This window comes from Podarcis vaucheri (assembly GCF_965113315.1).
Source record: "Podarcis vaucheri genome assembly, chromosome: 1".
NCBI lineage: Eukaryota > Metazoa > Chordata > Lepidosauria > Squamata > Lacertidae > Podarcis > Podarcis vaucheri.
Window position 1 is genome coordinate 30,108,173 of NC_138759.1, and position 24,150 is coordinate 30,132,322.

At 43.7% G+C, this 24,150-nt stretch overlaps 1 protein-coding gene and 1 long non-coding RNA gene across 28 annotated transcripts in view; one reads left to right on the plus strand and one right to left on the minus strand.

Annotated features, from left to right (window-relative positions):
- Positions 1 to 2,932, plus strand: part of LOC309538835 — a 29,312-nt gene extending 26,380 nt beyond the window's left edge. The window contains exons 5-6 of the long non-coding RNA XR_014222366.1: positions 2,693 to 2,733; positions 2,766 to 2,932. This is a non-coding gene — a long non-coding RNA (uncharacterized lncRNA). The remainder of the gene's footprint in view (positions 1 to 2,692; positions 2,734 to 2,765) is intronic.
- NRXN3 (neurexin 3) overlaps positions 1 to 24,150 on the minus strand; it is a 1,220,542-nt gene that overhangs the window by 841,056 nt on the left and 355,336 nt on the right. For all 27 annotated transcript variants that reach the window (XM_082232019.1, XM_082232034.1, XM_082232025.1 and 24 more), the window contains 2 exons: positions 9,818 to 10,256; positions 6,891 to 7,274 (listed from right to left, as the gene is read on the minus strand). In XM_082232019.1, coding sequence (XP_082088145.1) covers positions 6,891 to 7,274; positions 9,818 to 10,256 — 823 coding nt within the window. The remainder of the gene's footprint in view (positions 1 to 6,890; positions 7,275 to 9,817; positions 10,257 to 24,150) is intronic.

A 24,150-nucleotide genomic window follows, 5' to 3' on the forward strand; every position in this document is an offset into this window, starting at 1 on the left:
GCCCAGACACTGAGGTCCAGCTCTGAGGGCCTTCTGGTGGTTCCCTCACTGAGAAGTTACAGGGAACCAGGCAGAGGACCTTTTTAGTAGTGGTGCCCGCTCTGTGGAATGCCAATCCCTCAGATGTCAAGGAAATAAACATCTATCTGACTTTTAGAAGACACTTGAAGGCAGCCCTGTATAGGGAAGTTTTTAATATTTGATGTCTTACTGTGTTTTAATTTGTTGGAAGCTGCCCAGAGTGGCTGAGGCAACCCAGTCAGATGGGTGGTGTTTAAATAATACAATTATTATTAATAATAATTAAAAATCTTTCCCAACCTGTCTACAGATCTACACTTCTTCCCTGCCCTCTTTGACTCTATTTCTTTTCAAACATTTCTGAATTCTTTCAGAATGTGTGTCATGGAAGCAAACTAATTTACTTAATTTGATGTTTTCCGATCACAGATCTTTAAATTTCTTGGCCCAGAGTATTATACAATATATGCAATTCTGAGGGCAGGAATGGGCTTCTGAATCAGACAGTTCTGTCCTATCTGGTTGAGTTGTACTTATGCAACCCAAAAGGACTGAAAAGTGCTTAAAATGGAAGGCTATTTTTGACACTCAGGAAAATGAACATGAAATGATGCAAGCAGTACCAGCTCTGCCCCAGCCAAACTGGATTTTTGTGAAAGCTCAGAATGAGTTGTAACTATGATATAAATTCCTATCAGCAGATGTAGTGACACTATATCCAATACATAAGGAACTGACTCAACTCTGAATTTGCCAAGATCTTTCCATTAGTCTGTCAAATTTCACCATTTCACTGCATCTTTATGAAACGACAAGTCTTAAGTCATCCTTCCCTAACCTAATGTCCTCAATATGTCAGGGGTGGTGGGAATCCTAGCCCAAAACATCTGCAGGGCAAGAAGCTGGAGCCGGCTTTGGTGAAAAAAAACATGCTCAACCCAATTGATATAAAGGAGAAGAATGCAAAACGGTCTGGATGCCAGCCAAGATATTGTTATAAAGGTAAAGGTAAAGGTACCCCTGCCCGTTCGGGCCAGTCTTGCCAGACTCTAGGGTTGTGCGCCCATCTCACTCAAGAGGCCGTGGGCCAGCGCTGTCTGAAGACACTTCCGGGTCACGTGGCCAACGTGACATCGCTGCTCTGGCGAACCAGAGCCGCACACGGAAACGCCGTTTACCTTCCCGCTGGTAAGCGGTCCCTATTTATCTACTTGCACCCGGAGGTGCTTTCGAACTGCTAGGTTGGCAGGCGCTGGGACCGAACGACGGGAGCGCACCCCGCCGCAGGGATTCGAACCGCCGACCTTTCGATCGGCAAGCCCTAGGCACTGAGGCTTTTACCCACAGCGCCACCTGCGTCCCAAGATATTGTTATGGATGCCCCTAAATTCCTGGGTGCCAAATCCCCCCTCCTAAATTTACTAGGTGTGGTTTTTTCCTGACCAAGGAATCATCCAGCAGATAAGCCATTAAGAAACAAAGGCTGGAGCTTAGCAAAGCAGAGGCTGTGCCAGCCACAAATGGGGAATAGTTAGCAAAGACAATACCAGAGCTGGGAGGGGAATGTTTCAGAATCACTGTGGGCCTGAAGTAAGCAAATTGGGGGGGGGTGTCAGTTTTGCAAGCCTGAGAGGAAGTGGTCAGAGCACAATATGAGCAGGGAGGGAAAATCCTCTCCAGTCTGGAAGCGGCAAGCAGGAGGCAGAGATGCAGAGGCATGGCTTACGTCTCATTAAAATCTGAGATGATTGCACCTATGGGAGATGCATGATACCCTCTTGGGGTTTGATGCTGGGATTCCCTTCCAACTAGAATCAGGTTGCATATAAGTGTAAATAAACCTTCCATCATGAAGACACCACAGTCTCCTCTGTACCTCATTCCCAAAAGAAAACACAGAGCCCAGGTTAAAGTGTGCCTGCAACCCCTGGAATCTCACACCGCTCATGGAGATTGGGGTGGCGTGTAACAATATGTTGCATTTCCTTCAGAAATTGGCATTTCCAGCATCAACAAATCCATCGCCAATATAATGAAACTGATTTGAATATGGTGCACGCTCTGTGCTTCAGTCAGGGCTATGCTTGGTTCTTGTTTCCGGAAAAGCCTGCAGACTGTGAGAAGGTGGCTTCACATCCGTGCAGAAACACACATCATCTCCATAATCCAGATCTTTCCATCTGCAGAGCACCTTCATTAGCTCAACCGCCACAGCTATTGCGCTCACCTATCGCTGCAGCTGCTGTCAGACTCTCAAGCAAATGAGAAGCCGATAGACACAGACAATGCTAATTGCTCCCTAAAACTAAGCAGAACTTTTAATGCCACTGTGACTCCATCTGTCCTTATTCCACTACCAGCCCTCTGTTTGCACTCCCTGTCATCTGTAGAGCATCTCACTCACCCTTGTTTGCCTTAATGAAACTGACGCAACACTATATGCCAATAAAGCCTCATTGCTTGTGCATTAGGACCTACTATTATCATTTTTATCATTAGTAATTGTATTTATTTATACCCCACATTTTCCCCTGACAGAGACTTAAGGTAAGAACAACATAGGGGGGGATTTAAAAAATTAAAGATTGATAGGATTAAATCTCTCTCTCTCTTCTCTCTCTGTCTCTGAACTATTAAAACCATATCAATAACTGCAATGAAAACAACACAGCACCAGCCCTTTCATTAAAAGCAGTCAGCTCCCGAAAGCTTGTTGGAACAGGAAGGTCTTCATTTGCCAGCAGGACAACAAGGAGAGAGCTAGTCTTGCTTCTCTAGGGAGGGAGTTTTAGAGTCTGGGAGCAGCTATCAAGATGACCCTTTCCTGCATCCTCACCAAGCATACCTGTGAGGGTGGCAGGATCGAGAGAAGGGCCTCTTCTGAAAATGTCAAAGCCCAGGCAGGTTCGTATGAGAGGATTTGGGGGGGGGCTACCTTTGCTGTGTTAAACGTGCATTCTGTAGCTGACCTCCTCTGTAATGCTTTATTTTTCAATCTTTAAAATAATATTTTCCCCCCTGTTAATTATGTTGTTTTGAACGTACACTTCATATTTTATTCTGGATTGTTTTATTTGATGTTTTAATGTAGGCTGGAAACCACTTTGAGATATTAGAACTACTACTGCTACTACTAATAATAATAATAATAATGTCTTTTAAATAGGTTAAACCTAAGCCATATGGAGTTTTATACAGTGGTGCCTCGCAAGACGAAATTAATTCATTCTGCGAGTTTTTTCGTCTTGCGAATTTTTCGTCTTGCGAAGCACGGTCAAGTCGCAACTGCACCTCTTCAAGCGGTTTTAAGAAAAAGGAAACAAACTTGCAAGACATTTTCGTCTTGCGAAGCAAGCCCATAGGGAAATTCGTCTTGCGAAGCAACTCAAAAAACGAAAAACTATTTCGTCTTGCGAGTTTTTCGTCTCCCGAGGCATTTGTCTTGCGAGGTACCACTGTATGTCATAACCAGCAATTGGGGCAGGGGGAGGAGAGAGTGGTGTAACTGTTAGCAAAACAGGCATTCATTCTCTGACACACAATTCCGAACATCCAGCCCCGTCACTACAAAAACATGAATTCTCCAACAGTCTTTGATGGTACATTTGTCTTTTTTTGGGAAATAATGAGCCATGTTCCAAGCCAGGGACACACTGGGGCCTTGGGGTATATGTGTATCAAGCAAGACAGATGTTTCACAAGGCAGGGTTTCTTTTACTAATTACTTAATTTAGATCTAGTTCTCATGGACAATTAGGCAAATTCATTTCAGGGGCAGGTTCATGCCTAACACCACAGTCTCTAACAGCAAACTTGGGTAGTGGGGAGCACCAACAGAAATGGAGCCCAAACAGGGCTGCTGTTAAATAAGGAGGAGGCAATGGCATGTGTTTGGGGTTTCTGTGAGGGAAGGGCACTGAAATTTGCAGAAGTACCAACCAAACATCTCTAAAATGTAAAGGAGCCAAAAAATCCTCCAAAACAGCCCAGAAGGGTTTAAACATGCTCAGTTGGAATTGAAAAACAGAAAACCAGGGAGGGGAGCTGCTTCCAGCTTATAATATCCTAATGAAGGACATGGATGTTGTTTAACTGGAACCCTGAACAGAAGCACTTGTGCTATGAAGTGAGGAGGATACCCTGCAACATCTTGCTGCCCATTATTCATTCTATTATTATTACTTATTGAATTTGTTAGTCGCTTTCTCTTGCCCAGGGCAACCCAAAGCAACTTGCAACCAAACAGACAGATACAAAACCCCCACAAAGATACATTAAAAGCAAGAGAGAGAAAAAGAAACACATTAAAAACATCCCACCCTCTTCTAAAAGGCCACAGATAGTTAAAGGCCAAAGGCCTGCTTATAGAGAAAAGTTTACATATGATGGTGCCAGGTGAACCTCCCTGGGGAAAGCATTCCACAAATGGGGAGCCACTGCAGAAAAGGCCTGTTCTCATGTTGCCACCCTCCAGACGTCTCATCGAGGCGGCACATGAAGAAGGGCCTTGGATGATGACAAAGGGTCCAGGTTGGTTCATATCACATTTGCAGCATAGAATCTCACACACAGATACAGTACATGCTGGGTGCATATGAAGCAATTTAATGTCACACTGTTACAAATGGTCCACCACTGTCAGGGAACTGCCATCGGAGCCAGAGGGAGAGGGAGGGCTCCAGAGGGATTCCGGAGAGCGTCCCGGGAGGGAGAGAAGCAGCACATCTTCTGGGGAAGGAAATCAGCATAACACCAGTGGAGAAGGGGGGCAGATGGGGGAATTGGCGAGGTGGCTCCAAGACTCCTCGCCGGGAACCAGTGGGAAGAGCACGGGTCCTCTGATGCCCACACCCTCCCTGCGCAGAAGGCTTCTGCGCAGGGAGAGTAGGAGGAGACTAGGTGTCAAAGAGCTTCTTTGCTGGAAGAAGTTCAAGAAACGCCCACTAACGGATTCTGCCAGCGATTGAGACAGCCACAGGCGCGTGGCTGTCCAGACAGAAAGGGTTCATTCAGGCAACCAGCCAAGGGTGGCATTGATTTACACACAAACAACCCCTAGAACCATTACAATCACCATAAGCATTTTGGCCTGCCTTCAAAGCACTCCCTTGTCATGGTTGGACCATTATTTTGGTGAAGTTTGGACTGGTGGTGTCAATTCCCTCCTGCAAGAGTAGTGGGCCAGTTCAGGTGGCCCAACCTTGGAAAGTGAGGGAAGCTGATAGGTTCCTGGAACTAACTTAACGTTAGTTCTGCCTAATGTTAATCAGTCCTCCTGTGTGGCAGCACTGAACACCCTGCTCATATTAGGAAGGCAACTTCAGTGTATTGTTCTCAGATGCTGCTTAAAACCCTTTTTTGTTTTGGCAGGCCTACCCTGTATGAATGTAAATGTTCTTTAACATGTATCTCTACAGGAGCCTGTATGTCCACACAGTTCTGGCAAGCCATAGTTTGGCTTACTGTGATGTACAAATGAGGCATAGCAGGACGTCAAGTAGAGACGGGTGAATCCATCTGTATGTCCAGCCAGTGGTGCTTTCACATGTATCCGCTCATAAATATGTTCTATCTTGTTTCTGCATACATCTGCTAATCTTTTTTTAAAAAAAGAAACAGCTGTGGCAGTAGCCTATCGAAAGGTGAACTGAGGCAATCCACCACTTGTCAAAATTGTTCCTTCTTTCTTTCACGTGGCTTCAGAAGCATCCTTGCAATAACTTGGATCAGAAGGACTAGGAATTTCCTTGGCTCCCGGAATCACACAACAGCCTCCTGAGCTAAAGACAAAAGGAACTCAAGTGTTCCTGTTCCTTGTTTGTCCACCCCACCCCCCCACCCGCCGGCTATCAGTCTATACAAGAGAGAGAAAAGGGAAGACAGACCTAGGAGATCTATATGCTATAATATTACCAATAAATTTGCCTCAGAAAAAGGAAATGGGAGAATTTGTGCTACTACTTTGGTTGGGCTTTTTAAAAACCTCAAAAATAACACCTTCTCACTCAATTTATTCTGTGCACGGCATCAGGCACAATACAAGGATGACAATAAATGGGACCGTCTGGAATTTGAACAGTGTATAGATCAAATGCCTTACATTTGCTCAGCTCCTTCTCATTTAGCCAAGAATGGATGTGTCTCTTGATTGTCTGCACCAGAAATAATTGTGTCTCATATATCCCCAGTCAGATGCCTTTAAGTGACCAGTGAGACAAGACCATGGGAAAATGGCCCTGCGACACCTGTTGTACCCAGGAAGACTCTGCTCATCTCTTAACTGATTCCCCTGTGGTACAGGTGAATGTCAGTCCTCATTGATTATTGATTTGGATCTGACAGTCAAATGTTAGCTCTGGAACAATACACAGAAGGGGACAAAATATGCTCTCTCTCTCTTTTTCTTTCATGTGCATGTAGCAAACCAAGTTTAGCATGATCCTGCAAAGACCAACGTGGAACTGTTTATCATTGTCAATAGTGTGGTGCCCTCCAGATATTGCAGAACCCCAATTCCCATCATCCCAGACATCCTGTGTTCGCTGGGATGGACTGGAGTCATGAAATTCCCACAATCCTTTTCCTTCAGAAGGTATCAGAAGGATCATGAGAACTAGAGGTCATACAATGCAATAGCTGGTAGACTTCATGCACACCCTGAATGTCCACTACATGTGCAGGGCATACCACTGGAAAGGATCTTTAAAAGAGTGGTTACGCATTGGAGGCTATAAGGGTTAGTCTGAAGCACTGTTTTCATATGTGGCAGGACTGTAGGGGAAAGTGCATTTGGGCTAAGTTAGTGTGCCACATAGCGTGGCTCAGTATAGCTCAGGACAGAAGTTTCCCTCTCTGGTTGCTGGACTTACCCCGCTCACACGTTCTCCCCCAGTAGCCAGTGCCAGTGCAGTCACAGATGAAGCGGTTCCAGCCATCTTTGCAAACAGCATTGTTCTTACAGGGATAGCTGTCGCACTGCTTGGTGTTGTGCCGACTGCAGGATGATTTGACCCCGGCAGCGTTCTGCTGTTCCGCCAGCTGCCGGATGTTCTTGCTCCGCCCATCGATGAAGAGATCTCGGATGCAGCCCACATAGCCATAGTTCAACATGGCTGTCCAGAGCTCAGTAGGGAGGACGAGGCCTGCCCGGTTTTCAGGCAGTCCGCCCAGATACATGTCCCCTTCCAGATCCAAGATCTCACTCTCCCCGCTAGCAGTGAAGGGTGTCCGTCTGCTGTTCACCGATATGGTGCCTGAAAGAAAGAGATCACGTCAGCCAGCAGCCACAGTTGTGGCACAAGTCAAGTTCCCGTGGCAGTTTGAATCCTGGTGAAAGGATGGGGTTTTGGCACAGGAGAGTGAAGATGTCAGCCGAGACAAAACACAGCTGACACAGAAAACTTGTCCTGAAATGCTTTGCTGCCCTCTGCTAAGCCTGTCAGACAGCAGAGGCACAGAATAATAAAACTGATAGGTTGGAAGACAAACGAAGGACGTCCAACCCAATCCTCTGCAATGATGCAGGAACCTCAAATGGCTATTTTTGCACGTAGCCTTGGAAGTCCTACATCAACAATCTGGCAGTCTGGCGCAGGAAGATTTGGGAGGAAGAGCAAGTGTTCTCTCTTAGGCTCATGCTGGAACTCAAGACAGTACACACCTCGATACAGTGCACAGTGCAGATCTCAAAGATTAGTGTGAAATAACTGCATCACAAAGCACTGGTCCACACCTGGCCCACAAATTTAAGCCCACTCATGTATACGAAAATAATGCATCCTGTAGTTTTTCAAATTACAGTGAGGGCAGAAAGAATACTAAGGAAGAGGGATCCATAGCTTGGTTAGAGACCATATTGATCTGCATGCTGAAGGTCCAGATTTCAGTTTCTGAAAACTCTAGGGATAGGGGAACTGAATTCCTGGTCTACAGACCAGGAGCAGCAGTGGATTGGGGTCTTCCCACCTTAACTGCCACCCACCTGCTGACCTTTTTTCATGGGCATTACCATTTGGAGATTGCCCCATTGAAATAGACGGGACAAGCTTCTTCCTCTAAAGAGACCATAAAGCTACAGGATCTCCTTCTATTAAAATCAGAGTAATATTGTTTAAAATCCCATCTACTTGTAGCAGGAAAATTCAGCACAAAAGTAGCTCTGTCCCACTAAAATCACCTGTACTTTGAAGTGCTGAACTATGGTTGGATTCTGCACTTTCTAATCCACCCACCAATACAGCATTATTGTCCCGTTGATTTCCATTGAAAATAGCAAAGCTTGTGAGAACACATGCTACACATAAATGGGCCTTAATGAATACAATCATATAATCACTAACTGAACCCCATGTGGCTTACATCTGAGTAGACATGTATAGAATTGCACTACAAAATGTTCAGCTTGGGTTGGATTCTGCTTGTTCCTTTTATATCTCTAATGCTAAATGTTGTTACCCAGAGGCCAGATATCTGCCATATATGTAAGCAAGACTAAGAAGCAATGAATGCTGCTGATTGAATTTATCCTCACAAGATAATTAAATGCAAACCAACCTGCCCCACACAAAAATCAATTATTTGATTACTTATTTACATCCCCATAAAATGCTGGAAATTCTCAACAACAAGCACAGCTGTTGCAACCTTAAACTATAGTAGGGTTGAAGAAGAAAATACAAATTTCTCCTAGACCTCTGAGAATATTTTTCTGGCTAAAAAAATAATACCTAAGTAAGCTAGATAATTCTGTACTATCTACTGAAGGTACGTTGTTTTGAAAAAGTAGAAACATCAAATTCCAGCACCATTCATCCCACATCCAGTCTCCCTCTATATATGATTCCCAATTGCAGTGTGGGTTTAAAAAACAAAAACTTGGAAGCTGGAATGACATAAGGGAGTACAAAAAATAGAATCTCCACAATGAAGATAACAGCAAATATTTAAATGTCTTGTAGTACCAAAGGAACTGAATGCCTGCCCTAGAAATTTGTAACATCCCTCCCACCCCCAGCTTTTCAACAATAACCTTTGTTATTGCTTTTCTCAAAATCCCAGGGGTGGATTTCATCTTAGAAGGAACCTTGACATTCTACCCGGATTTTGTTGCAAATTAAATCTGATGGCAGTATCAGGATTTCCAAAACTCTATTGTGAAATTACACTAGATTTATTTATTCCCGCTTCCCTTGAGATTCCCCAGATGCTCCATGCTGGGGAAAACACGTGTTTGCTTTGAATTTCACATTAGGAGGAACTTTGGTGGCAACTCTTGCCTGGCATAGTAGCGATGGTGGCTAGGTTCAAAATTTCACGGTTCAGAAATTAGCACCCCCAATGCTGAATATCCTGGCGCCACTTCCAAACTGGACTCAAACTCCTCTAAAGTTCAGCACAATTAGCAATCAGGTTTGACCATCTCTGGTCTCCCTGCCACACACCCTTCACTTTTGCACACAAATTCATAGGGCAACAGCAATGGCAATCGGAAGAGGCTCTAGTGATGGAGTCATAGCAGCATCCCAGGTGCCAGGAATCAAAGGAATTGTCATGTCCAGGGTTCCTGCCCTAGAAGAGGAATGGCTATGTATTGTTATCAGGCTGACCGGCCAGCAGTTCCCCAGATTTGCCTTTCATCCTTTCCTGAAGGCAGAGACAATATTTTTCAGTCTCTGGTCTCCAAGAATTCTCGAAGGTCAAAGACCAGTGGTCTTTGATCCTGTTCTTCAACCATCATAAAGGGTCTGTGTTTCTATAGTTGGGGGTGGATTATTCCCAGGAATTTTTTTCTACGTACCTGATCTGCCATCTCTCTGAATATCAACGTGATACCATTCTCCATCATTAGCTTTCCTCTGAGTGGCCTTCACTTTGACTGTTCCAGAGCCCATGTCGAGAAGTAGGTAGAGGTTCCCATCCAAGAGTTCCACTGCAAAGAAGTCCACTTTGGTGTTCTTCTGGCTCCTGGAATCCTTCCTCTCCTGGGGCTTGCCGTGGGTGAAGAGTATAAGACCATTTGGCTCTGTGGTGCGGAAGTCAAAGGAGATGGACCCCATGCGCTTGGTGTTCCACTTAGGCAGGCTAATGTAGGCCTCGGGTGTCTCAAAATTGATGGGGTCCAGTGTGGCCACGTTCTCACACATGAACTTCACCTCCCCATAGATTTTCATTTTTGTGTCACCAATCCTCGCCAAGCGAGACAGCTCCAGACGGATGTCGTTATTCTTATAAACAACCTGTCAGGGACAAGGGAAAACACCATACATCAACCCAGGAGATAACCTACACTTTGGAAATACGCACCCAAAGAAGCTCTCAGGATTGGGGTGAGCCTGCATGGGATTCTAGGTTAGGACTATGTTTAGGAATAACACTCATTGGCATTGTATAGCATCCAGAGATTACGCAAGAATAAGAGGCAGAATTCAGAGAAGTTCAAGCGCTCAGTGGTGCTCCAGCTTCTTGGTTGTCCTTGAAGATGTCCAGCCTCAGAGCTTTACATCCCTTTAAGAAATGATTATTGAAGCTTTAACCCTATGTGCAAACTGACCCTTTTGCTTGTACTGGCGGTCTCAGTTCAATCACTCTCTCTAATAGAAAACTCACTTGGTGAGTGCTGATGGGATGCTAGCCAGAACAGGCCCACTGAGAAACAATATGTCAGAAAGAAATGGTAGTTATTGCAGTCCCAGTCACAGCATCCCCACACCTGTGCAGTGTCTCCAGCTAATGTGCAATGAATAAACTCAAGTAGACAACAATTTGGGTCAAAAATGGCCACGACTTTATTGATTCCAGATGTAGGTGGATTTTGCACTGGGTATATATCCAACTTCAGCCCCCGGCAGAGGGCTGAAATGTTTTCAGTGTTGTACCAAAGATTAAGGCATCCCCAAGATGCCGATCTACTGAGGTGGCCAGCCTAAGGCCGCCACTGGAAGCTCTGTGGCTGGCCTGCCCCATACTCAGTTTCTGGACAGAGTCTTCCACCCAGACCCCTTTAACAGGGTACCCTGAATACACCACTGGTTTGGTCCACCTGTTACTGTCAGTGCACTGCCTACACTTTTAGAATTGCCACCTATGTTTTGAAGTGCTTTTCAATGTGGTGTTGGCCTGTTTGCTTCTGTTCCAGTGTGTTGTAATCCACTTTGGGATCAATACAGTGAAGAGTGGGCTTGTGAAAATGATTAAGTAATCAATAAATATCAGCAGGCTCAGGGAAACCCCAAGGTTTGCAGAAGTACAATGAGTATTTCAGGGCAAAAATGGCCACCGGGGGTGAGGGTGGGGAACACACTTAAAAAACAGGCCAGTGAGGACAGGGCCGGTCCAAGACATTTTGGCACCTGAGGCAGACCCCAAAACAGTGCCCCCTTTCCCACCTGGGAAGAAAGGGTGAGGAAAGATCTACATCAGAAACAAGATTGAGAGCAGGATCTGCTGCCCCTGTGGATTCTGCCACCTGAGGGGTTGCCTCACCTTGCCTCATGGGTGGGCCCTGAGTGAAGACAGAGAATGTTCAGTGGCCATGTTGCATGTCTGTGACGGGGAAAAGCAAAAAAAATGGAGGTGGCAGGGGAATGAAATTGAATGTCCTAGAAGCAGGGATGTAAGGAGGCAGCAATTTCCTGTTTCCACCACAACTGGTGCTGTTTCTGTTCTGCTACATTTTGGCTTCTACAGTTTTCATCTTGTTATCTGCTATGGCTGAAACGAACACAATTAATTATGTAATCGGTTACGTAATTAAATCCAGTGCATTTTAATAGAAGGGAAACATTTCCCCCCGCCCCTGCACAAGAAAGTGAGAAGATAGTATAATTATGCAATGTTGTGGGCTAAGATGGCCAATGATAGCAAATTGTGGTGATTTCTGCTCCAAATTCCATCAGAATTCTGCAGCATCCCTGCCTAGAAAAGGACAGGGCTGGCAGGCTTGAACAGGAGCGCTCCACTGTGCAGCACATTGTTGCTCATTTGTAGGCAAGCTTGAGAAACCCAATTCTTCTGAATAAGATAGAAACATCTGTGTAAGGCACACAGGAAGTCCCACTGAATTTAATGGGACTCCCAGAGACTTATACAGATCACAGCAGCTGTGCAGCTCATCTTTACATGGAAATGAGTCTCTGTGAGACTGACTTTCAAGTAAGACTGGACAGGATGACAGCCTGTTCCAATGTGTGCTTTGTCCTACTTAGTTCAATAGGAGTGACTCCTTAGTATGAGTGGATAGGATTGCAACTTCACTGATTTGCAGGTTATCACTGCAATCCTGTGCACATAGGAATAAACCCTCTTGAACACTAATGAGATCTGGGCTATTATCCTCTTGCAACAGGGCTATAACTCTATGAACATTTACTTGGGTGTAAATCATGCAGTTACTTGCAAGCAAGGATGGATAGGACCAGCCGATTGGAGGAGGACTCTAGATTGTGCCATCTTCATACACTAAAGACCAAATAGAAACTGATGAACAAAAAGTCCACCCCCTCAAAAAAAACCCCAAAAAACCCGCCCCTGTGCCCTCAAGTCCCAAAGCAGCACCACAATGCTTTCCTCCACTTCTTACGTCAAGGGTACTGGCATCTGCTAAGCAATACTGACAAGAGGACAATATATTATCAAGCACCCTTACAAAGGCTTTGCTAGTCTGCAGCACATAAAGAATCTCATCTGTGTTATACAGTTTTGATCTTGACTCAATAAAAAAAATTCCTTTCTAATCAGATGGCTTTTCTCCATCCATCAAAAGAGCCTCTCTGCAATCAACTAAAGATGCGGAGAGGGAGAAAGTGAGAGTGTGCCACACTTGGCAAGAAGCCAATGTGCATTTTATTTCAAGTCTGGTAGAATTAAGAAGGAAATATTGCCTTGGGCACACTGGTTGACACGCTCCCTTGGGCAACGCCCATATGTAGTTGGCCACTAGATGTCCCCATTGCCTTGCACTGCACAGAAACGTTCCCTGTCAGTTGTAGAAATGCCTTCTCGAGCTGGACTGAGTCGAAAGGAGGTTTAAAAAATGTAGCTATTTTCCACTTGCTGCTCCCATTCCAGGGGCAGGAAGCTTTCAACCCCCTCAGTGTGCCCCCCCCAAAATGGGCCCATCTCTTGGCCACTGACTCTGCTACTCATTCATTTGCAGTCTTCCATTGGCTACAATCGCACCACTCCCCCCAGCCTGCATGGAGAGCCTGTTTAATTTGGGGGAATGCATAAACTTTTAAGGAATATACACAGAGCCCTGCTGCATTATGCTAATGGCCCATCTAATCCAGCGTCCTATTCTCACAGTGGCCAATTAGATGCTTCCAGGAAGCCCAAAAGCAGATCCTGAACACAACAGCCACACACACACACACACCATGTAGTTTCCAACAACTGACATTTAGAGACAGTGGAGGTAGAACATACTCATCATGGCTAGTAGCAACTAACAGTTTGATCCTCCATGAATTTATCGAATCCTTTGTGACTCAGGAAAAGCAGAAGAACCTGTTAAGTTGCCCCTTATATGAGCATGAGTCTTCCAGTCCCTGTCAAACAGATTCACCCTGGACCATTGCCATCAAAGTAGCATAAATAAACTGATGTTTTAATGTATTTTTAAGCTTCTGTTGGAAGCTGCCCAGAGTGGCTGGGGAAACCCAGCCATATGGGTGGGGCAGAAATAATAAATTATTATTGTTGTTGTTGTTGTTGTTGTTGTTGTTGTTACTTGCTTTGGGAGCTAAGAAAATGAGAACTAGGTTCCAAAAAAAACCTGAGTGGGCAGGATGCGCTTCTGTTTTGCTTTAATGCCTTTTTAACTTATTATGGAGGAGCAATGTGTGATTTACATTGTATGTGTCAGGGGAAGGAGTTTTATTTTTCTGTTTTCTTGTGATAACTATGTCAAAATGATTGTTCGTGTGTTGTATCTATATTGTGGGATCCTATGGCTTTAAACAACAAAGCTTCATTCTCCATCCTCTTTTAAAGACACCCAAGTTTTCCTGAGCAAATCCCTTGAGCTTCATGTCCATTTAAAAACAAGCTGTCTAAACCTGGATTTTACTATTCTGATGTTGGCTTGTTTGAAGACACAATTTTTATAATGGCTGACCATCCATTGTCCGTGGTGCCTGTCTCCACGATAATGCCCACGGCAGCTTGTGCACTGCATGGTGCCCTGATGCTAAGCTAAACTGATGGGCAATTAGAGCAGAAGATCAATTATCCATACCTCTCTTATCTAAATGTCCTAGTTATCCAGATTCACAATATACACAAAGTATATATATGCAAGTTGGCATAATCCTGTGCAAATATCACTCCTATTTACCCAAATGTCTGAATGAGCAAATGCTTTTTGATAATAAAAAGGCTCCCCTGATGCTCCTATTCAAACAAATTAGGTTTTTAGTGATGTTTGGGAGATCAGTTTCCACGATCAAATTGTGCAGTGTGTGTGTGTGTGTGTGTGTGTGTGTGTGTGTGTAGGGTGGAGGAGAATCTCCCTATTGTAAGGCTTGAATAGAAGGGAAATACGCCTCACTGTCTAAAGATAACTTTCTGGTGGGAATTGGTTTCGCTTCGGTCAGAAGAATATGGAATTCTGTTTATCAAGCTTCATGGTTAAAGGCAAGAGATTTGCTGCAAATAAATACAATAAATAACATGCACTCACCTTGATATGCAACTGTTACCTGAAAGGCTCCTGCAATACTCAAATGCCAGAATACGAATCAAAATATGGAATGTAATAAAAGACCCCATTAACAGTGAAGTGTGACCAATGCCTGTAATTTCATGGTTCAGAATGTGAATCTCAGCAACTTGCAATGCTCACCTCCATTCTGAGGTGAGCAATATGACATCATAGTTCCTTTCTGGCTTGGATTGTTACCTGAGCCAGAGAAGAACTCTGGGCTCCCTGGCTGCAGTGGCAGAGACTGAAGGTCTTTCTTTCCCAGATACCTGAAATGCTGAGACAAGGAAATTCCAGGCACCAAGGAGTTTGAGTCATGATTTGGCAACAGAGGCCTCCGCTTCCCTCTACCCCATACCTTGCTGTAGGTGGGGGAGGCAGTGAGAGAGTCTCTCCTTCCCTTCTGGTCTCATATATGCTGGTGCTAGCAAGGAAGGGATAGGCCCCTCTCTCCAGCTCTGCTGCCGCAGCAGTCACAGAAAGTTAGGATGGGGAGGAGCCAAGAGAGACATGGAGATGTTGTCACCAAAGCAGCAGTGTAGTAATAGGGCTTAATTGTTATTTCCTATTTCAAGAGATGTATACCTGAACCTTCCTTCCAAAGGGAGCCAAGGGCAGCTATCAGAGACATAATTATAGCAATACCAAATACAGCAATGACATAACAAACCGTAATAAAACAGCAGCAAGGTTGATGGGATGGGGATTAAATTCTCAAATGCCTAGAAGAAAAAAAACTTTCAACGGTGCAAGTTATCCACAACTAAACAGAAACTGGGAGGCATCCCATCATCTAAAGAAATGCCCTGTCTCGTGTCGCTATCTGACAAGCAAAAGCTACCGGCAGGACAGCAAGTAGGACAACCTCAGCTCTTCTTTAAAAAGAGCACCAAAAAAATTGCCTTATAGCAACTCAGTTCACTGGTCATCTAGCTCAGTATGGTCTACATTGACTGGTAGCAGCTGTTCAGGGTTTCAGACAAGGAACATTCCCACTTCTACTTGGAGATGCTGGGAATTGAACCCAGTTCCCTCCTGCATTCAAAAAAGATGCCTAGCCTTTAGTGATTGGGCGGAGCAGTCCTGGAAAGATGCTCTTTCAGATACTAAAGTTATTTAGAAAGACAGCAACCAATGGGCCTCTGGAGAAAGGCATTTGGACCTGGGTGTACTTCAGAAGAAGTTATCAGGAGCATGACAGGACCTGATATGGACTAGTAAACATCTAGTTATATTATATTCCATCATTTTAGGAGAATAGTTTAACTATGATTGCTTATGAATCGGTCTCAAAGGGGTCAATAATCCTCATTAACTGTGTTTACATAATGCTTTTGGAAGGTTGAATGTGAGAATTCAAGATCCGGTTTTTGAATATCCAAGCTAAGCTTCTTGTTTCCAAAACTGGTGGCGAATTGGCAATCATATTTAGGTAACTGTCAGCATTCTCCTGTGTAGTGCTGAGCCAAATGAGATTTCAAAAAAAGAACTGAAGTAGACATCAAGGGAACAATCAGAACTTTGTTAGACTTTCTTACACTCCACTACTACACACTAACTTAAACTACACACCCTTCTCCAATTTTTATGTTCTCTTTTTATTACTGGGAATCCAGCCAGATGGATGGAGTATAAATAATACTATTATTATTATTATTATTATTATTATTATTATTATTATTATTATTATTACTATTATTATTATTTACCCCTACTTAAAACAGAATATTCTACTAACATAGGTAAAAGAAAAAAAGAAAAGCAAGGAAATCAGATCCTGCCATATGTTGCAATAAATCTATATTTTCTCGTTTTTTAAAATGCATTTTACAGTTCAGTTTTTTTACTATTATTTTCAGTTACATATGAGAGAGGGCATCATGATTTTTTTCAGTGCTTTTAAAGGTCTTATCTGGCCCTCTGCATGAGGACAATCAGATCCCTGACACCTGTTGGAACTGTTTGCCTTGGGTTTTACGGTAGAAGTCCAATACCACACATGGGCCATTACATTATATTTATTATTCACTTGCGGCATGGACCTTCCCTTCACTGTGCTCTGAGGATTCATATATTTTGTGCTTAAAATCCGGAAACAATCATGTGTGATGCATTATGGATTTCTCCATTAAAAGAGGTCTGGTTTTTAGGTGCTTGCCTGTGTCTTGCCTGGGACAAATTTATGAGGGACTCCCAACCATATGTTGAAGTGTATTCCTCAATTACAGGAGCACCTCTTTTCTGGACGCTAAGCAGCCTTGAACAGTAGCTTTGCTTTACTTGTGGAGGGGAGGGTACTTAAAGAGAGGAAGGGGGGGAACATACCTTTTGTCTTTCCAGTCCAACTAAAGACTTCTCCTACTGTGAAATATGTCTCTAACAGGCTCTGTTGGGTGGGATGGGGGATGCTGGCTACCAGCCCTGAACGTCAAACGTTAATTGCTGTATAGTAGATTGGGGAAAGTTTTTAGTGAGTGATAAGGTGTGTGTGTGTGTTTCTTTTCTTTTTTCTGCCTACTGAAACATTACCTGAGGAAAGATTGGAAACAAAAAAGAAAACTTATAGTATGCATCCTTTTGATTCTAATCCCTGCCTCCAGGATAAAAGTAAAGGTAAAGGGACCCCTGACCATTAGGTCCAGTCGTGGCCGACTCTGGGGTTGCGGCGCTCATCTCGCTTTATTGGCCGAGGGAGCCGGCGCACAGCTTCCGGGTCATGTGGCCAGCATGACTAAGCCGGTTCTGGCGAACCAGAGCAGCACACGGAAACGCCGTTTACCTTCCCGCCGGAGCGGTACCTATTTATCTACTTGCACTTTGACGTGCTTTTGAACTTCTAGGTTGGCAGGAGCAGGGACCGAGCAATGGGAGCTCACCCTGTCGCAGGGATTTGAACTGCCGACCTTCTGATCGGCAATCCTAGGCTCTGTGGTTTAACCCACAGCGCCACCCGCGTCCCATGCCTCTAGGATACTATACTGTATATACTGTTTGGCACTCAAGCAAGCCAATTTCTCTTTTCCTTTCAACTAATTATCCTCAACATTCTATGGTTCTACGGTCAACATTTCATGTTTAGAAGTTGCTTTTATTTTAATTATTTTAATTTTATATTTAATTTAGGGAGATCCTAAAGTATGCAGAAGCCAGTTTTGGATGGGGACATTTCACTTCCTAACTGATCTGCCCGGACTACTTGTGCTCAGTATTAGAGCGAATGGTGATAGGTTTATCAGCACCTATTAGCATTTATAGCTGCTTAGAACCTTCACGTTCAGAAGTAGTATATCACTGAATACCATCTGATGAAGAAGAGTGAGGGAAGCCTACTGCCTTTGTGCTCTGCTTGTGAACTTCTCAGAGACCTCAGGCCAGGTACTGTGGGAAACAAAATGGTAGACCAGATGAACCTATGGTCTGATCCTACATGACTCGTGTGTTCTTAATATAGAGGATGACGTTTTGCATGATCTATTGCTACAGTGGACCTGAAGATTCATATTCTATTAGTTATTAATTAGGGTGATAGGTATGTCAGTGGTCTTTCTTGTGTTCATCCTTTAAGAAGAGTGGTTAGCATTTGCTCCTTTTAAACCTATTGTTGGATGAGTATTTCAAGTTTTTGTTTACTGCGGTTTTTAATCTGAGTTCAATATCTTTGTTATTTTATTTTCACTGTGTAAGTTTATTTGACTGATCATTGATTATGTAATTTCTATGCTGCTTAATATATTAAAAATATATCTAGGAAGCGTACAACAAAAATGAAGCAACAACAGACAACTTAAACAAAATATTACAGAATTACACAGCTGTATCTGAAGAAGTGTGCATGCACACAAAAGCTTATATCAAGAACAAACTTAGTTGGTCTCTAAGGTGCTAATGGACAATTTTTTAATATATTTTGACTGCATATAAAAATGTTACATTAATATAGCTAAATCAATATCAATTCATTTTCCCTCTGACACACCTTCCCTCAGCCTTTGGGTTCTCACTCAGAAGCCAAACAAATTCTCATTTCACCTACAAAAGTCTCCTAAGGAGAAGAATTCCTAGAAACAGCAGGCATCACCCTAGACTCTCAAGGTGACTGATACTTCCTCATTCAGCTGCACCTTCCACACCCAGTTTCAGCAGGTTTGTTGAGTTTCCCAGGGGGTCCAGAGTTTCCCAGGGGGTCCAGAGTTTCCCAGGAGGTCCAGAGTTTCCCAGGAGGTCCACTCACAGCTCTTCCTTCACCCTGCATCCATTCTTCCTCCTGCTGCTGCTCTGAGACTCTTGAGTACAAAAATGTGACAAAATCATCACCATCTAAGATTCAGATGCTATTCTTTTAATGCTGATGGGTTCTGTTTTTGTTTCAGTAGCTTCTTTGGTGGGGCAATTTTCTCTTCGTTTCAGCTCAAGTTACTGTAACACTGCTATTCATTTTGAACTTGTGCTTGACAAAAGATACCTTGTGTATCTTTTGCACACACACCCTCCCCTGGTATGTTATAGTATCAGAACATATATAATAAAGGCCTACTAATATTTTGTCTTGCCCCTTTGGATAATATAGGAAGGGCTGAGCATTCTCATTTTAAATTGCATGCCTGTATACAGTAATGGTCTGGAACATATAACTAAATTGTTTTGTCCAGCAATATCTAGGCTGAGCTACAAGGTATCATCCATCTGTTTTAGGTGGATGATCAGGGTTGCTGTAACCCAATCAAGTTAACCATTAAATAATACTAATGCTACAATTCTATGCACAATTACCCAGGAATAAGCACCACTGAACATAGTGAGTCTTACTTCTTCTAAGAAAATAAATGGGAAAATTGTACTGTAAGACACTACTGTATTGTTTGGGTTCCATAAATCTTGTAGTATGGCATATAGGCAAGACATTTTCAAAGAAAGAGAGAGAGGAGACCTTAAAGGTCTCTTTGGTCAGACACATTTCTGGGGCAACTGGTTTTTCTGGGACAACTGGTTAGGTCTCCTCAAGGGAAAACTAACTGCATAATCCAGGGTTTCCCAAACTTGGGTCTTCTGCTGTTTTTGGATTACAACTGCCATCATCCCTAGCTAGCAGTACCAGTGATCAGGGATGATGGGAATCGTAATCCAAAAACAGCAGAAGACCCAAGTTTGGGAAACCCTAGCATAATCCTCTCTCTAGTTTACTCATAAGTAAGTTCCACTGCATTCAATATTGCTTAGTCAGTAGTATATATGTATTTGAGTTTAGGTACAGATCTGTGCTAATTCTCCTTGATAGGACGAAACCAATTGCTCCTGAAGATGAATTGCCAAATAAATTAATCAGTGCATTTCTGTGGTCTCTTCTAGAGATCAGTGACCACTTCATTGTTCATCCCCAAAATGAATCAAAGTCTTAGGGCAGGTGTGGGAAACCTCTGGCCTTCCAGATGTTGCTGAACTACAACTCCCATCAGCCCCAAGGAACTCCCACTAAATGAAGATTCAGGTGGATACATACCTGAAGGGAGATTGATTTTGCTGTCTCTTAGACTAGGGTAGTGTTTCCCAAACTTGGATCTCCAGCTGTTTTGGACTACAATTCCCATCATGCCTGACCACTGGCCCTTCTAACTAGGGGTGATGGGAATTGTATTCCAACAGTAGCTGGAGACCCAAGTTTGGGAAACCCTGGACTAAGGGAAATCCTTCCTATTTCCTTGATTAGTCTGTCTTTCTCCTTGTTGGGTATCCCAGCAGTTTCTGGGGCTAATTTTCTTTTGCTGCTGATTGCAGAGAATTGCAAAGAAAAATTCTCCTCTCTGTGTGTAAGTGAACTTTTTTTGTAACTCATTCCAGCACCTTCATAGGATAGCAAATTAGACAAAGGTTAGACAGAGGTACCAATATAGAGGTAAACAGAGTGCTTTCACCTTGCAACTAAAACCTCCCAGGATCATTAGTACCAGAAGGCTTTACACTGATGGTGAAGAAGTAGCTGTATTGAGTATACCTGGTGCTGGGCAATGAACTCTCAGTTGGGTTCCTCTTTCATTGGATTTCACTTAACTGAAGCAAGCGATGAGGGGGCAAGCTAATCCCAGAGAAGATGTTTTATTTAAACCCAGGCAGTTCTTAACCAAGATTCACAGCTGACTGCAGAGAGCTGAATGAATCCCTTTTCTTTTTCTTTTTTTGCATCTGTGTTCAAAGTGCCAAAATGTTGGCGAGATAACAACTGCTGAGCCATTTTGTTTCTTGTGAAGGAGAACAACAGAAGAGCCATGTGAAAGTGAAATGAGAAGAGAATGCCTTGATTTTGAACAGATTGCCTTGTAACCATAGAATCTTAGAGTTGGAAGGGACCCCAAGGGTCATCTAGTCCAACCCCCTGCAATGCAGGAATCTCAGCTAAAGCATCCATGACAGATGGCCATCCAACCTCCATTTAAAAACCTCCAAGGGAGGAGAGTCCACCACCTCTTGTGGGAGTCTGTTCCACTGCTGAACAGCTCTTACTGTCAGAAGGTTTTTCAGAATGTTCAGTCAGAATCTCCTTTCTTGCAACTTGAAGCCATTGGTTTGAATCCTGCCCTCCAGAGCAGGAGAAAATAAGCATGCTCCCTCCTCCAAGTGACAGCCTTAAGGTATTTGAAGATGGCTATCATATGTTCTCCCAGTCTCCTCTTTTCCAGGCTAAACATACCCAGCTCCTTCAAGCACTCCTCATAAGGCTTAGTTTCCAGACCTTTGATCATCTTGGTTGCCCTCCTCTGCACACGTTCCACCTTGTCAACATCCTTCTTAAATTGTGGTGCCCAGAATTGGACACAGTATTCCAAGTGTGGTCTGAATAAAGCAGAACAGACTGATACTATTACATCCCTTGATCTAGACACTCTATTTCTGTTGATGCAGCCTAGAATAGCATTAGCTTTTTTTGCTGCTGCATCACATTGTTGACTCATGTTAAGCTTACGGTCCACCAAGACTCCTAGATCCTTTATACATAAACTGCTAGTAAGCCAGATATCCTCCATCCTATATTTGTGCATCAGGTTCTTCCTGCCTAAGTGCAGAACTTTACATTTATCCCTATTGAAATGCTGATTTATGCCCAGTTCTCCAATCTGTTAAGGTCATTTTGAATTCTGATTCTATCTTCTGCTGCATTAGCTACCCCTCCCAGTTTGGTGTTGTCTGCAAATTTGATTAACATCCCCTCAATTCCTTCATCCAAGTCATTTATAAAGACGTTAAACAACAACGGGTCCAGGACAGAACCTTGCAGCACCCCACTTGTTACTTTTTTCTAGGATGTCGAGGAACCATTAATGAGTACAGTGGTACCTCAGGTTACAGACGCTTCAGGTTACAGACGCTTCAGGTTACAGACTCTGCTAACCCATAAATAGTACCTCAGATTAAGAACTTTGCTTCAGGATGAGAACAGAAATTGTGTGGCAGCTGTGCAGGAGGCCCCATTAGCTAAAGTGGTACCTCAGGTTAAGAACAGTTTCAGGTTAAGGATGGACCTCCTGAACAAATTAAGTTCTTAACCCGAGGTACCACTGTACTCTTTGAGTTTGGTCAGCCAACGAGCTACAAATCCACCTAACAGTTACCTCACTCAACCCACATTTTTCCAGCTTCCTTGTAAGAATATAATGGGGGACTTTGTCAAAAGCCCTACTGAAATCAAGATACACTATGTCCAAACCATTTCCTTGATCCACCAAGTTTGTAATTCCATAAAAAAGAGAAAAGAAATCAGATTGGTCTGGCACGATGCATTTTTTGAGAAACCCATCCTGGGTCTTAGTAATCACAGCATCCTTCCCTGAATGCTCACAGACTGACTGTTGAATTATCTGTTCTAGGACCTTCCCTGGTATCGATGTCAAGCTCACCGATCGGTAGTTACCCGGGTCTTCCTTTTCCCGCTTTTTGAAGATGGGGACAACATTTACCTGCCTCCAGCCTGTAGGGACCTCACCTGTTCTCCAAGAATTCTCAAAGATAATAGACAAAGGCTCTGAAATTACATCCACAAGCTCCTTTAGTACCCTTGGATGCAGCTCATCAGACCCTGGAGATCTGAATTCATTTAAAGTAGCTAAGTGCTCCCTTACTAGCTCTTTTCCTATCTTGGGCTACCGCTCCCTCCTTACATCACTTATTCTGTTACCACCAGGTTGGGCGTTGCTTTCCTTTTGGGTTAAGTCAGAGGCAAAGTAGGTGTTGAGTAGGTCTGTCTCTTCTCTGTTACCTTATGCAGCCACACCAAGTTTTCTTAGATGCCTCCCACTTTTCTTTCTTGTGGGAATTGTCTGCATTTGGGCCTTCAATGTTTCTCCTTTTAGAAACTCCCATCCTTCTTGGACTCCCTTCTCACTGAGTAATTCTGACCACAGGATCACACCCAGTAGCTCCTTCAGCTTTTCAAAGTGGCCTTCTTAAAGTCCAGAGAGTGTGTCTGACTACACTCAGTTTCCCCTTGCCTCTGTATCCGGAAACCCCGGAGAACATGATCACTTCCTACCAAGTTTCTGAGCACTTCCACTTCATCAATCAATTCCTCCCTATTGGTGAAGATACGTCAGTTGAAACCCTGGCTGGGCAGTGGTGAAGCGTGGCACAATGCTGGAGTCACCACTGCGTCCACAACCCAGTGTCTCATGCTGGTTAGAGTGGAAGGTGAGAAGGGGGGAAATTGCTGCCTGGAGCTAGGGTAACAATTGGTCCCAATGCTACCAAGTGCTGGCAGTGGTGCTGGCTCAGGATCCAGTTGATCCCAGGGCCAATCAGTTTCCACTTTTGTTCCTTTGCCTTCTTCTTTTTTTTAAAAGAAGCCTCAGGTTGCTTGTAGCAGCAGCAGCAGCAAGGCTTTCCCCAGTTTCCCAGGCCTCTCGGTGCATAATACCTAATCAGCACGAGTGAAGAGTCCAATGGCCCCGCCAGAGCACGTCTAGGCTGCAAGTGACACATCCCATTAATCATTCGGTCTGCTCTGGAATCTGTGTGCACAGAGCATGAGCTCAGATTCCTTATGGGGAATAATGCGGCTGCCTTTTGGAGTGTAGGGAGAAGGCAAGCTGCCCAAGATGCTGCTATCTGACTACTTAAAGGGAAATAAGCATAATTCGAGCATCCAGAATGTTGACAAGGCTTCCATGTGTTACTTCTTGGGAAGCTTGAGCCAGGTACTAAAAACGACTGCATATATACGACACACATTTGAAGTACACAAACCCACACACTTAACAATCCTGGGACTTGTAGTTTGTTAAAGGGGTTGGTAATTGTAGCACTGTGAGGTGTAACTCACAGTTCCAAGGATTCTTGGGGGAGGTGTTTAAAATGAATATTGTTTGCACAGCAAAGGACAGAACATTTATTTATTTGTTTTGTTCTGGGCACGTTCCATAGCCTTTCAAGGCAGGGTGGGATACAAT